At 37.3% G+C, this 15,000-nt stretch overlaps 1 protein-coding gene across 2 annotated transcripts in view; it reads left to right on the forward strand.

Annotated features, from left to right (window-relative positions):
• prdm6 (PR domain containing 6) overlaps positions 1-15,000 on the forward strand; it is a 41,275-nt gene that overhangs the window by 20,831 nt on the left and 5,444 nt on the right. For both annotated transcript variants that reach the window (XM_079896544.1, XM_079896545.1), the window contains exons 3-5: positions 2,523-2,650; positions 6,846-6,970; positions 10,006-10,345. In XM_079896544.1, coding sequence (XP_079752670.1) covers positions 2,523-2,650; positions 6,846-6,970; positions 10,006-10,345 — 593 coding nt within the window. The remainder of the gene's footprint in view (positions 1-2,522; positions 2,651-6,845; positions 6,971-10,005; positions 10,346-15,000) is intronic.

Here is a 15,000-nt window from a genome sequence, read left to right on the forward strand (position 1 = left end):
AGACTCGCTGCAGCAACTTCTTTATCATCTGAACCACTTTCAGCTAAAACTTCTTCTTAAAATATAATTCAAATAAGTCCCCTTGAGGTTTTAAGTTAATGGTTCAATAGAAATCTGCATTTATGAATTTAGCAGATGCTTTTGTGCAGAACTGACTTTTTTCAATTTGCAGTTTGTCACAGAACCAACAATAAACAATTCGTAGTAGAGAAAGACAGTGTAACAAGAGTCCACTGTAGGCAAGCTTGGAGAACCCAAGTGCAGCTTTATTATTTCCCAACGTGAACAGATACAAAGTGAACAAAGACTTGGCTTGACGTGATACAAGTGACAATACTTGACAAAGACACATGGCAAACATAATGGCTTAAATACAGACTACTAATGACTAAACGATACACACCCGTGAACATGATTTAGACAATTAACCAATGACTACTAAACACAAAATACTAGGGAAGCACATGGCAGGATTACATGAGGGTAAGGGAATCACATGACTGACATGAAACATGAACCGAAACAAGACGTGGGATATATGGCCCTCTCTGAGCTATGGGGTTGTGGATTGGAGCGGGCTCACGGGCTGGAGTCCCCTCTGGACGCTGGTCAGGGGCTGGAGTAGATGCATGGCCCACACACACAAGATAGCCATGGCCCAGGTGTAGCGGCCATCTTGGCTGTGGGCTCTGGCTCGACCGGCTCACGGGTTGGAGCCGATGTGTGTGAAGTGACTCAGGTTTGGCAGGCATGATGTGAAGTGACTCAGGTTTGGCAGGCATGATGTGAAGTGACTAAGGTTTGGCAGGCATGATGTGAAGTGACTCAGGTTTGGCAGGCATGATGTGAAGTGACTCAGGTTTGGCAGGCATGATGTGAAGTGACTAAGGTTTGGCAGGCATGGCAGGCATGATGTGAAGTGACTCAGGCTTGGCAGGCATGATGTGAAGTGACTCAGGTTTGGCAGGCATGATGTGAAGTGACTCAGGCTCGGCAGTCATGATGTGAAGTGACTCAGGTTTGGCAGTCATGATGTGAAGTGACTCAGGCTCGGCAGTCATGATGTGAAGTGACTCAGGCTCGGCAGTCATGATGTGAAGTGACTCAGGCTTGGCAGTAATGATGTGAAGTGACTAAGGTTTGGCAGGCATGATGTGAAGTGACTCAGGTTTGGCAGGCATGATGTGAAGTGACTAAGGTTTGGCAGGCATGATGTGAAGTGACTAAGGTTTGGCAGGCATGATGTGAAGTGACTCAGGTTTGGCAGGCATGATGTGAAGTGACTAAGGTTTGGCAGGCATGATGTGAAGTGACTTAGGCTTGGCAGGCATGATGTGAAGTGACTAAGGTTTGGCAGGCATGATGTGAAGTGACTAAGGTTTGGCAGGCATGATGTGAAGTGACTCAGGTTTGGCAGGCATGATGTGAAGTGACTCAGGTTTGGCAGGCATGATGTGAAGTGACTCAGGTTTGGCAGGCATGATGTGAAGTGACTCAGGTTTGGCAGGCATGATGTGAAGTGATGTGATCATTAAAATCCACCAGGTGAGAGAGTTCACAAAAGTTTACCACGTGGTCCTCTATGGTGCGGTCCCCTTGACTGAGTCGCAGGAGGCAAACTGCTGGCTTCATTTTGGGTCAAGTATTCTGTAATATTGAGCTACTGTTGGTAAGCGCCATGTCCATGTTCATGTTTTTGTTTTGATTCTCATGCCACGCCATGCCTTTGTTTTATGTAAGATCTTGTTTTTGAATAATATTAAACTGCACTTGGGTTCTGTAAACTTGTCACCAGTGGGTCAATGTTACAGGTTCATTTCAACCGAGGGTTTTCAAACTCGAGTCCATAGAAAAACTGTAAAAATAAATAAAAAGATTATAATAAAGTAAAGTAAAGCTTATATTTAAAGTAAATAAATAAATTATGTTAAAATAAATGAATTAGAAATGAGATTAAAATAAAAAAATTATTAATATATTAAATAGAATAAAATAATAATAAATACAAATTTAGATAATATAAACCTTTTTTGAAACCAATTTGTTTGTGTGTCTGTGAGAGAGAGAGAAAGAAAGAAAGAAAGAAAGTGTGTGATGGAGTGTGAGTGTGTATGTGACTGTGTGTGAGAGTGTGTGAGTGTTTGTGTGTGTGTGGGGGGGGGGGTGTGAGAGAGAGAGAGAGAGAGAGAGAGAGAGAGAGAGAGAGAAGTGTGTGTGATAGAGTGTATGACTTGTGTGATAGAGTGTGTTGTGTGTGGGACACAACTGTGTATAATGATATGTTTATTACAACGTAAACATTTCCTGTGTCCTCATAAACCAAATCATTTTAAAAACATACAGTTTTTTTAATTCAAAAAGTGCCAAAAGTTTTCTGTGATGGGCAAGTTTTTATATCCCTGAAGATGAAACAGAAACTACAGATATTATGAATAAAATGCATTTAGAATCAACAGGCCTTGAGGGATCAGTTCTGTGATCTGCAGAAGCTCCTGACGGTGTTTATCGATGTTTCTCTACAGATCTACGATCAGGAAGGAACGTTACTGCACTTCATCGACGGGAACGAGCCCAGCAAGTCCAGCTGGATGAGGTACATCCGGTGCGCTCGACACTGCGGCGAGCAGAACATGATGGTGGTGCAGTACAGGTACTGACCCTAACCCTGACCTTTAACCCTGACCTGACCCCTGACCTCTAACCTGACCTGCTCAACTGCGGGGAGCAGAACATGATGATGGTGCAGTACAGGTACTGACCCTAACCCTGACCTTTAACCCTGACCCCTGACCTCTAACCCTGACCTCTAACCCTGACCTTTGACCCTGACCGGACCCCTGACCCAACCCCTGACCTGACCTCTAACCTGACCTGCTCAACTGCGGGGTGCAGATGATGGTGCAGTACAGGTACTTACCCTAACCCTGACCCGACCCCTGACCTCTAACCTGACCCGCTCAACTGAGGGGAGCAGAACATGATGGTGGTGCAGTACAGGTACTGACCCTGACCGTGACCTCTGACCCTAACCAGACCACTGTACTCAAACCCTGACCTCTGACCCTAAACCGACCCCTGACCTCTGACCCTAACCTGACCTTTACCCGACCCCTAACCCTGACCCGACCCCTTACTCTAAATATTATAGTTAGCAGTATGTACAACAATAGAAGAATATCTTACAGAATATAAAAAAGTACAAATATTACAGAAATATATAGAAAAGGTAATTGCGATATCTTTAGTTTATATCTCGCAATTCAGTGTGTGTGTGTGTGTGAGAGAGAGAGATAGTGAGTGTGAGTCAGTGAGTGATTGTGTGTGTGTGTGTGTGTGTGTGTGTGTGTGTGTGTGTGTGTGTGTGTGTGTGTGAGAGTGAGTGACTGAGTGACTGAGTGACTGAGTGTTTGTGTGTGTGTGTGTGTGTGTGTGTGTGTGTGTGTGTGTGTGTGTGTGTGTGTGTGTGTGTGATAGATGCACTTTTATGATGGACAGATGCACTTTTATGATGGACAGATGCACTTTTATGTTGGATATGATGCACTTTTATGATGGACAGATGCACTTTTATGATGGATAGATGCACTTTTATGATGGGCAGATGCACTTTTATGATGGACAGATGCACTTTTATGATGGACAGATGCACTTTTATGATGGACAGATGCACTTTTATGATGAATAGATGCACTTTTATGATGGACAGATGCACTTTTATGATGGATATGATGCACTTTTATGATGGATATGATGGATATGATGCACTTTTATGATGGACAGATGCACTTTTATGATGGACAGATGCACTTTTATGATGGACAGATGCACTTTTATGATGGATAGATGCACTTTTATGATGGACAGATGCACTTTTATGATGGACAGATGCACTTTTATGATGGACAGATGCACTTTTATGATGGATATGATGCACTTTTATGATGGATAGATGCACTTTTATGATGATAGATGCACTTTTATCATGGATATGATGCACTTTTATGATGGATGCACTTTTATGATGGATAGATGCACTTTTATGATGGATGCACTTTTATGATGGATAGATGCACTTTTATGATGGATGCACTTTTATGATGGATAGATGCACTTTTATGATGATAGATGCACTTTTATGATGGATAGATGCACTTTTATGATGGATAGATGCACTTTTATGATGGACAGATGCACTTATATGATGTTTAGATGCACTTTTATGATGGACAGATGCACTTTTATCATGGATATGATGCACTTTTATGATGGATAGATGCACTTTTATGATGGACAGATGCACTTTTATGATGGACAGATGAACTTTTATGATGGACAGATGCACTTTTATGATGGATAGATGCACTTTTATGATGGACAGATGCACTTTTATGATGGACAGATGCACTTTTATGATGGACAGATGCACTTTTATGATGGACAGATGCACTTTTATGATGTTTAGATGCACTTTTATGATGAATAGATGCACTTTTATCATGGATATGATGCACTTTTATGATGGATAGATGCACTTTTATGATGGACAGATGAACTTTTATGATGGACAGATGCACTTTTATGATGGATAGATGCACTTTTATGATGGACAGATGCACTTTTATGATGGACAGATGCACTTTTAGATGCACTCTTATCCCTTTTAAGTAAGTTAAACTCGTCTCTTGTGCCTCTCTCCTCTCTGACCTCCGTCTCGCGTTTTTAACACTAAATACATGTCCTGTGCTCCGGCCCTCAGTCTGATGATCTGATAATCTAATGATCTGATGATCTAATGATCTGAGGATCTAATGATCTGATAATCTAATGATCTGATGTTCTAATGATCTGATGATCTGATGTTCTAATGATCTGATGATCTGATGTTCTAATGATCTGATGATCTTCAGAGGTCATGAACTCTGACCCCGTGATCAGCTGGAGGCCGTTCCCGCGTCTCCAGATCCAGATCCGCCTGTTATGATTCGCAATATCTTCATGGAATTCTCTTCAAAGCGGCGCTGATGGATGGAGTCCGACTCGGCTGTGTTGTTTTGCTCTGACAGTAACGTCTTCTGGCATCTCCCGCACAGGGAACTTTATTACTCTTCCAACCACAATACTAAATACATGTCAGCGCGGGAAACCGAACCCGAGACGGGCTTTGATCTGCGGAGATTCATGCGCGCGCTGGAGGTGACGGCAGGCGTGTAAGAGCCGGTGTAGGTTTACACTCGCTCTGAGTGTGTGTGTGTGTGTGTGTGTGTGTGTGTGTGTGTGTGTTGTGAGGCCACCCATTGCTCCCCAAACAACCTCTTTCAGCGGCACACTGACTCATTTACTCCCACTACATTTATTTGTGCTGCAGTGTTTACGTTGAGTGAAGCCGAACTGAGAGACGAGGCGTTACGGGTTTCTCAAGCTACGCTGTGTTTTCTCTCTTGTGGCTCATGAGATGTTGGTGATTTATGGACTCGGCCTTTGTTTTATTTTGATGTTGCGGTGGAAAGAATTAATAAAATGCACCCATCTCAGCACTCCCCCCCCGAGACCAAAGAGTCAAATATTTGTAGGCATTTTTCTCAGTTTAAGCAGTGCTTGATCCAGCGGATTGAGGTTAGTTGGTTAAAGGGTAAGGATGACAACGATAAAGGTATAGTTCTAAATATATAACAGAAACTGAGTCCACAACTATAATGATAAAGATATAGTTCTAAAAATCTTTCAAGTTATAACAGAAAACTGAGTCCACAGCTATAACGATAACGACACAGAGGAACGATATCGTCAGAACTTTCAGAGCGAATTTTTTTTTTCCCAGCTATTGAAGGATGAAAACACTGACAGCCAATCAGAATCCATCCTGCTTTAACGAGCTTGAGCATTTAAGGCGACAGACAACAGCAGTAACAGACTAACAGCAGTGCATATAATAAACAGAATGATAGCATGCATTGGTATGGACAGTAATACAACTATAGTTATTGTTCTTAGTCTGGTTACCTGCTCACATGAATCTAATCAGGAAACATTTTCTTTTATGAAGGATTTCTGAAATTATTACTCTATTTGTTTGTATTTTATTAAAGTATCTCATCTTTGATCTCCAAAATTACATATTTAAACGTTTTTTTCCTTGAAAAAATTCTTCATACCTTAAAATATCTTGAATGTAACTCGACACCCTTGCCTCATTTAGTATGCGCGGCTCTATGAATATGCAAATGAGCCCCGCCTCCACTCACTCCCTCAGCTCAGAGATCCACTGGTTGGCGATCACACGTTGATCTGATTGGTTACAAGGTAGTTTGTGACGTCAGAAACACCAGCGATTTCAAAGTGTGTGTTTGAGACTGTCTTTGGTTCACTGCAGTTTTAAGGAGGAAATACTCAGCAATGCTGTCGACTTATGAACTTACACATGCTTTGTCTTAAAGCATATTAAAAACACCACATAGACACATAAACAACATTAAAACCTGGATTTTCACCACAGGGAGACTTTAAGAGTAAGAGAAGTTCTTTAATCATAATGTTTTCTGAAGTCTTCAGGTGAAAATAAATCGAGAGTGAGAAATCTACATGTGCTATTAGATTATTTAACGACAAAATAACTGTTTTTAATAGTTTTTTAATAGCCACATGAAAATGAATGATTTAATATATTTTATAATGCATTCACATATTTTATAGTCAGTCTATTGAATATATTATAATGCACATTTTGTTTTAATTTCATTTAAACAGTTTTTTTTAATAGTTTTTTTGTTTAATCAAGAATGAGTGAATGATGTGATAGAATATGTAATGGATTGAGGTATGTTATAGTATATTTTGCTGTGTTTCAGGTCGTGTATTTTCTACCGGGCGTGTTCAGACATCCCTCGAGGAACCGAGCTGCTGGTTTGGTACAACGACAGCTACACGTCTTTCTTCGGGATCCCTCTGCAGTGCGTCGCACAAGACGAAAACTGTGAGTCTCGCCATCTCCTCTTTACAGGGGTCCAGTGTGTGTGTGAAGTTTCAGCTCAAAACACCCCACAGGCATTTTTTTATAGCATGTTAAAATTGTCAGTTTTTGAGGGTGAGCAAAAACGTTCAGTTTTTGTGTGTGTCCCTTTAAATGCAAATGAGCTGCTACTCCCGGCACAGAGGGCGGAGCTTCAAGAGCTTGTGTGTGAAAATTTAAAAAACTTTTAGCCTTTATGTTCAAACCGAAGTCAGATGAAGAAGTGACAACATGTAGAAGCAACAGGACGTTTCTAAATGGTTAGTTGATGAATTTATGTAGATGATGTGGAGTTAATTATCTTCAAGTCATATTCTGTCATGATAATCTATAAATCGTGTTCAGGGGGGCGGGGTTTATGTAAATTCTAGGGTTGGTGATGTCACTAACCCGGGAGGAATGTGGTGTAGTCTCTACCAGCCGTTTGTTGTAGTCCTTAAAAAGCGATTTCTGTAAAAGCAAATATCTCCCTTTGCTCTGAACTTTGAGCGTTGTAACTTTGCAGATGTTGTTTATGCTCAAACAGCAACATTACACACTAACTAAAGTTAGAAAAGTGGGTTACACTTTATAATACTGTTCCGTCATTAATGAATAACTACACAGGAACAAACGCATTATTAACATTATAGTAACTGCTATTAACTAACAACATACTCTGATTAATGAACTAGTTAGTAATAGCACTCAGTTGAATGTGGTAGTTCACTATTAGCTAATATTTTTTCATTCCTCACTGAGAACTACTATATACAGGTTCATAATTAATATCAATAATGCATAATGTATAATATAAGGTAATAGTAACCCACTAGTGTTACTAAATCATTGATTCCCAGCACAGAGTCACTGGTGTTCCAGACTCTTCTTTTCTCAGCGGTTCTGCTCAGTTTTCCAGCGTTTGAATGTTCTTCATCACTCCTGTTCTCGCTGTAAAGCGGCGCTTGCTCCTCACCGTGGGCCGAGAGCGAGGCTGACAGCTCAGTGTTTACAGCACACAGACTTTATGAGTTCAGTCTGGTTACTGTTCTGTTTAGACAGCGCTCGTTCCTTCCAAACGCTTGTGTGATGTGATGCATGTGAGACGATCTTCAGCGCTCGCATCATGGGCTCGGCAGGAACACTAAAATGATGAGGTTTGCACTGCAAAAAATGATTTTATCTCGTTTTCCAGCACAAATATCTAAACATTCTGAAATCAAGATACATTTACTGGAGAAGAAGCAAAATGACTGAAGATATTAAGTCTGAAAAATGATTTTTTTGCTTAAAACAAGAACAAATATTTGCCAGTGGAGTCAGAAAAATAATCTTGTTTTCACTTTGAATTAAGATTATTTTCTGACTCCACTGACATTTGTTCTTGTTTTAAACACAAACTCACTTCATTTTGATTCATTTTTCAGACTTAATATCTCCAGTCATTTTGCTTCTCCAGTAAATGTGAATCCTTCATAATTCATTTGTTCATAAATCAATGTTGATTCAGTTCACTTCAATATTTTCAATTTAGCAAAATTCATCAATTTTGAAAAAAATCTATTCAGTTTAATAACAGTGTAAATGTTGCAAAGTTCATTAATTATGAAACAAATTCAATTCAGTTCAATAATAGTGTCAATGTTTCTTCAATTATGAAACAAATTCAGTTCAGTTCAATGTAAGACAATAGTGTCATAATTTAGTTCAATATTCATCAATTATGTGTCAATGTTGCAAATTCATCAATTATGAAATGATAATAGTGTCATCCAACGAGACAGAAACACTGAGGAGGAACATCATGTTTTGCAGTGCATCACACTGAAGGATTCATATTTAATCTGAATATATGAGACGCTGATTTGCGTGTGTTTTCAGAGCGTCTCTTCACGTTCGCTCTAATCGCTCGTCTACGACTGACGCTCAGCAGTGATCAGACGAGTTCTGGAGATTCATAACTCATTCTGCATTGAATGCGCCGGCTTTATTAAATCCCAGCGCTCTCACATGTCTCGTCTTACAGTCGGCTAATTCAGTGTTTATGTGCACAGCGTGCGTCGTGATGAAGAATGTGGAGTGAGGTTTGATGATGGAAGTGTTTCTGTTTCGCTGTCTGACCGTAAAGCCGCTTACAAACCGTCTGAACATGCCAGTTACTGATTATTTATTTAAATAATTATCTTTAAAATATTATTTTATTTAAAAAAAAAAAACAATATTTATTTAAAAAAATAAAAAAATAAAATGTATTTAAAAATAAGTAAATAAATAAAAATAAAATGTATGTATTAATACAATTTATAACATTTATGAAAAATGTATTTAAATGATTAATTTATTTATTTTTAATTAATAAACATATATGAAATATATTGCATTTATGATTAAAATTATAGTTATTTATTCACTAAATATTTTTTTTTCAAAGAAATTAATTATTGCAAAAACATTAAATTGATCAAAAGGGACAGTAAAGACATTTATAATGTTACAAAAGATTCTATTTCAAATAAATGCTGTTCTTTTGAACTTTCTATTCATGAAAGAATCATGAAAAATAAAATGCATCACGGTTTCCACAAAAATATGAACACTGATATAATCATAAATGTTTCTTGATCCTCAAATCATCATATTAGAGTGATTTCTGAAGGATCATGTGACTCTGAAGACTGGAGTAATGATGCTGTAAATTCAGCTTTGATCACAGGATATCAATTACACTTTACTGTATATTCACATAGAGAACTGATGATTTACATTATAATAATATTTCACTATTTTACTGTATTTTTGATGAAATAAATGCAGCTTTGGTGAGCAGAAGAGACTCTTCAAAAATTGAAAAAATCTCACCAATCATTAAACGTTAGTGTATCTATAACGTAAGTGTCGCTGATCATGTGACTCTTTGTAAAGATTTGGTTGGATCGTCTCAGATCATGTCGCTGTCATTAATGTTCTTGTTTTTCATCTTTCACTCAGATGTGTGTTTCCTCTGATGTGTGTGTTCGCAGTGAACGTGCCGTCTACTGTAATGGAGGCCATGACCCGCCAGGACTCGCTCCAGCCCTTCAGCAAGAGCCCGAAACCCTCGTCTGTGGTCCTGCGCTCCACGGTGTTCCCTCAGTCGCCCTGCTCGCGCAGCTTCTCTCTGATGGACAAGACGGGCCACATGGAGTCCAGTTTAAACCAGCTGAGCGTGAAGAACCAGCGCGTGTTGGCCAGTCCCACGTCCACCAGCCAGTTGAGCTCGGAGTTCAGCGACTGGCACCTGTGGAAGTGTGGCCAGTGTTTCAAGACCTTCACGCAGAGAATCCTGCTGCAGATGCACGTGTGCACGCAGAACCCCGACAGGTACCGCTAACTCCTTTATTTCTATAGCGCTTTATACATTAGAGATCGTTTCAAGGATGATTCACAGTGATAAACAGTAACAGTGTCAATGCTGCAAAGTTCATCAATTATGATTAAAATCCTGTTCAGTTTAATGTTGATTCAATTCAGTTCAGTTCAATAACGGTGTCAATGTTGCAAAGTTCATCAGTTATTAAAAATGAATTCAGTTCAGTTTAATAATCGTGTGAATTTTGCAAAATTCATCAATTATTAAATGAATTCAAGTATAAAGCAGCTCTACAGAAGACAATGGCGTCAAAATTCTGTTGAATGAAATTTGAATGAAAATTGAATGTTGATTCAATTCAGTTCAATAACAGTGTCAATGTTGCAAAATTAATCAATTATGAAACAAATTTAATTCAGTTAATGTCAAGAAAATAGTGTCATAATTCAGTTCCATTCAGTTCAATATTGATTCAATTCATTCAGTGTTGATTCAGTTCAGTAACAGTGTCAATGTTGCAAAATTAATCAATTATGAACAATTCAATTCAGTTGAATTTTGATTCAATTGAGTTCAATAATGGTGCAAATGTTGCAAAATTAATCAATTATGAAATGAATTCAACTCTAAAGCAGCTCCACAGAAGGCAATAGTGTCATAATACAGTTTAATTCAATTCAGTGTTGATTTAATTCAGTTTTCAATAACAGTATCAATGTTGCAAAATTAATCAAATATGAAAAAATCGATTCAGTTTAATTACGGTGTCAATTTTGCAAAATTCATCAATTATTACACCAGTCCCACGTCCACCAGCCAGTTGAGCTCTGAGTTCAGCGACTGGCACCTGTGGAAGTGTGGCCAGTGTTTCAAGACCTTCACGCAGAGAATCCTGTTGCAGATGCATGTGTGCACGCAGAACCCCGACAGGTGCCGATTACTCTAGTCAAGTCAGCTTTATTTCTATAGCGCTTTATATTATACTGACTGTTTCAAAGCTGCTTCACAGTGATAAAAAGGAAAGTAACACTGTCAATGTTGCAAAGTTCATCAATTATTAAACAAATCAAATTTCAGCTGTAAAGCTGCTCTACAGAAGACAATAATTCAGATCAATTCAGTTCAATGTTGATTCAATTCAATACAGTAGTGTCAATTTAGCAATTTAGAAATTCATCAATTATGATAAATTCAATTCAGTTTAATTACTGGTTCAATGTTGCAAAATTGATCAATTGTGAAAAATTCAATTCAGTTTAATAACAGTTTCAATAACAGTCATACTGTCAGACAATTGTGTCATAATTCAGTTAAATTCAGTTCAATGTTGATTCAATTCAGTTCAATAGTGTCAATGTTGCAAAGTTCATCAATTATTAAACAAATTTCAGCTGTAAAGCAGTTCTACAAAAGACAATACAGTCATAATTCAGATCAATTCAGTTCAATGTTGATTCAATTCAGTAGTGTCTATGTTGAATCTAATTCAGTCCAATAACAGTGCCAATACTGCAAAATGAATATATTATGAAATAAATTCAATTCAGTTCAATAACAGGGTCAATGTTGCAAATTTCATCAATTATGATAAACTCAATTCAGTTCAGTGTTGATTAAATTCAGTGTTGCAAAGTTCATCAGTTATGAAACTAATAGACAATATTGTCATAATTCAGTTAAATTCAGTTCGATGTTGATTCAATTCAGTTCAATAGTGTCAATGTTGCAAAATTCATAAATTTTGAAAAATTCAATTCAGTTCAATGTTGATTCAGTTGAGTTAAATAATGGTGTCAATGTTGCTAAATTCATCAATTATGAAACAAATTCAATTCAGTTCAATAACAGCATATGTGTGGCAAAATTAATCAATTATGAAATGAATTCAACTAAAAAGCAACATATAGAATACAAAGGTGTCATAATTCAGTTTAATGTTGATTCAGTTCAGTTCAATAGTGTCAATGTTGCACAATTCATCAATTATGAAAAATTCAACTCAGTTCAATGTTGATTCAGTTGAGTTAAATAATGGTGTAAATGTTGCTAAAATCATCCATTATGAAACAAATTCAGTTCAGTAACAGCATAAGTGTGGCAAAATTAATCAATTATTAAACAATTAAGTAACTATAAAGCAGCTCTACAGAAGACAATACTGTCACAATTCAGTTCAGTTTGATTAAACTCAATTCAATAACAGTGGCAATGATGCAAAATTAATCAATTATGAAATGAATTCAATTAAAAAGCAACTCTATAGAATACAAAGGTTTCATAATTCAGTTAATTTCAGTTCGATGTCGATTCAATTCAGTTCAATTGTGTCAATGTTGCAAAATTAATCATGAAAAATTGTATTCAGTTCAATGTTGATTCAGTTGAGTTAAATAATGGTGTCAATGTTGCTAAATTCATCAATTATGAAACAAATTCAATTCAGTTCAATAACAGCATAAGTGTGGCAAAATTAATCAATTATTAAACAATTAAGTTAAACTATAAAGCAGCTCTACAGAAGACAGCACTGTCACAATTCAGTTCAATTTGATTCAACTCAATTCAATAACAGTGGCAATGTTGCAAAATGAATCAATTATGAAATGAATTCAACTAAAAAGCAACTCTGTAGAATACAAAGGTTTCATAATTCAGTTAAATTCAGTTCGATGTCGATTCAATTCAGTTCAATAGTGTCAATGTTGCAAAATTCATCAATTATGCAAAATTTTATTCAATTTAATGTTAATTCAGTTAAGTTAAATAATGGTGTCAATCTTGCTAAATTAATCAATTATGAAAAATTCAATTCAGTTCAATGTTGATTCAGTTGATTTAAATAATGGTGTCAATGTTGCTAAATTCATCAATTATGAAACAAATTCAATTCAGTTCAATAACAGCATAAGTGTGGCACAATTAATCAATTATTAAACAATTAAGTTAAACTATAAAGCAGCTCTACAGAAGACAATACTGTCACAATTCAGTTCAGTTTGATTCACCTCAGTTCAATAACAGTGGCAATGTTGCAAAATCAATCAATTATGAAATGAATTCAACTAAAAAGCAACTCTATAGAATACAAAGATTTCATAATTCAGTTAAATTCAGTTCGATGTTGATTCAGTTCAGTTCAATAGTGTCAATGTTGCTAAATTCATCAATTATGAAACAAATTCAATTCAGTTCAATAACAGCAAAAGTGTGGCAAAATTAATCAGAATTAATTCAGTTCAGTTTGATTCAACTCAGTTCAATAACAGTGGCAATGTTGCAGAATTAATCAATTATGAAATGAATTGAACTAAAAAGCAACTATAGAATACAAAGGTGTCATAATTCAGTTCAATTCAGTTTAATGTTGATTCAGTTCACTTCAATAGTGTCAATTTTGAAGAACATTGAATGTTTTCAGTCATTGTAAACGCGACTCTCACACGCTGAGCCAGAAAACTCGCGCTAAATGATGAAGGACGTCTCCATGTCTCTTCAGAAGAGCGTCAGAAGTTTCCGGAAGATTAAACCGGGATTATTTTCTCGTCTGAATCCAGAGTTTCTCCTCAGAAAGCAACACGGTTTCCGGAGTGTAACATCTCTAAACCTAATTAAACACGGCTGAGGATGTATTGGAAATTTTTTGCTTAGCTCTATTTTCTCAGACCTATAAATCAGCTGCTGCCGTCACAAAGAAATACCCACTGCAAAGGTGATGCAGAGGAAAACAGATGCCACTTATTCAATAAACTAATATTCATACAGAAGAAAAATGTGTGTGGGATACCCGAGGAGATGAAGTCAATGTGAGGCTTTGTCAATATTCAACTTTATGACCCTGAGGTGCAGATAAAATTTAGCTGAACAAGGCAATCTGGGATGAGCCGGTGTTTGGCCTGGAAGCCGGCGTGACTCTGGGAATCTGTTTTAAATGATCTCACATATGCTTTATGGCCTTTGGCTTATACATATTTATTGATGTTTAGTTTATATGTACATTTTAGAGAGGATAAATCACGGGATCATTGCAAAACAATCCGTTTGTGCTGATGTGTTCTGCTGAGTCTGTCTGGACTCGAGGTGTTTTTCTTGTTTTTGTTTGCTCACATCCATCACGCGGATGACGGGAAAAGCCCTCGGAAGAGCGATTCATTACGATATCGAGCAGAATTAACCAGCTCAGATAAATATTCTCCTTCTGAAAGAGTAAAATAAGACGCTTTTACTGTGCTTTTAGTGCAGAGCTGTAAAAATATGACTCGGCCTGATTATAGTGATGTCTCGGTTTGCTCCGGGAAGGTTTGGGAAGTGCAGGATTGGAGATCTGAGGGTTATTTATGTCCGAGCCCGTCCTGCAGTAATAAACAATAACTGCACATTAATCTCCAGTGCTGCTGTAGTTAATGCACACACACATCCATCATCTTAACATATTCACCGTCACTGCAAACAGAAAAACTTCAGTCACGCTCAGTCTGATCACAGGAACGCTGTCAGTTCAGCAAACCCTGACGTCAGAGATACAGACTTCCAGGAAATCGGCAATTTACTCACTGCATTGTTTCATGTATTTCATTTTATTTTATTTAACAAATCTAAAAAAAAAAAAAAAATTGGGGGGGATTTTTGTAAAATATTTAGTTTCTTTTTAAATGTTTTTTCTTGACAT

Source organism: Squalius cephalus, assembly GCF_949319135.1.
Source record: "Squalius cephalus genome assembly, chromosome: 16".
Classification (NCBI taxonomy): domain Eukaryota; kingdom Metazoa; phylum Chordata; class Actinopteri; order Cypriniformes; family Leuciscidae; genus Squalius; species Squalius cephalus.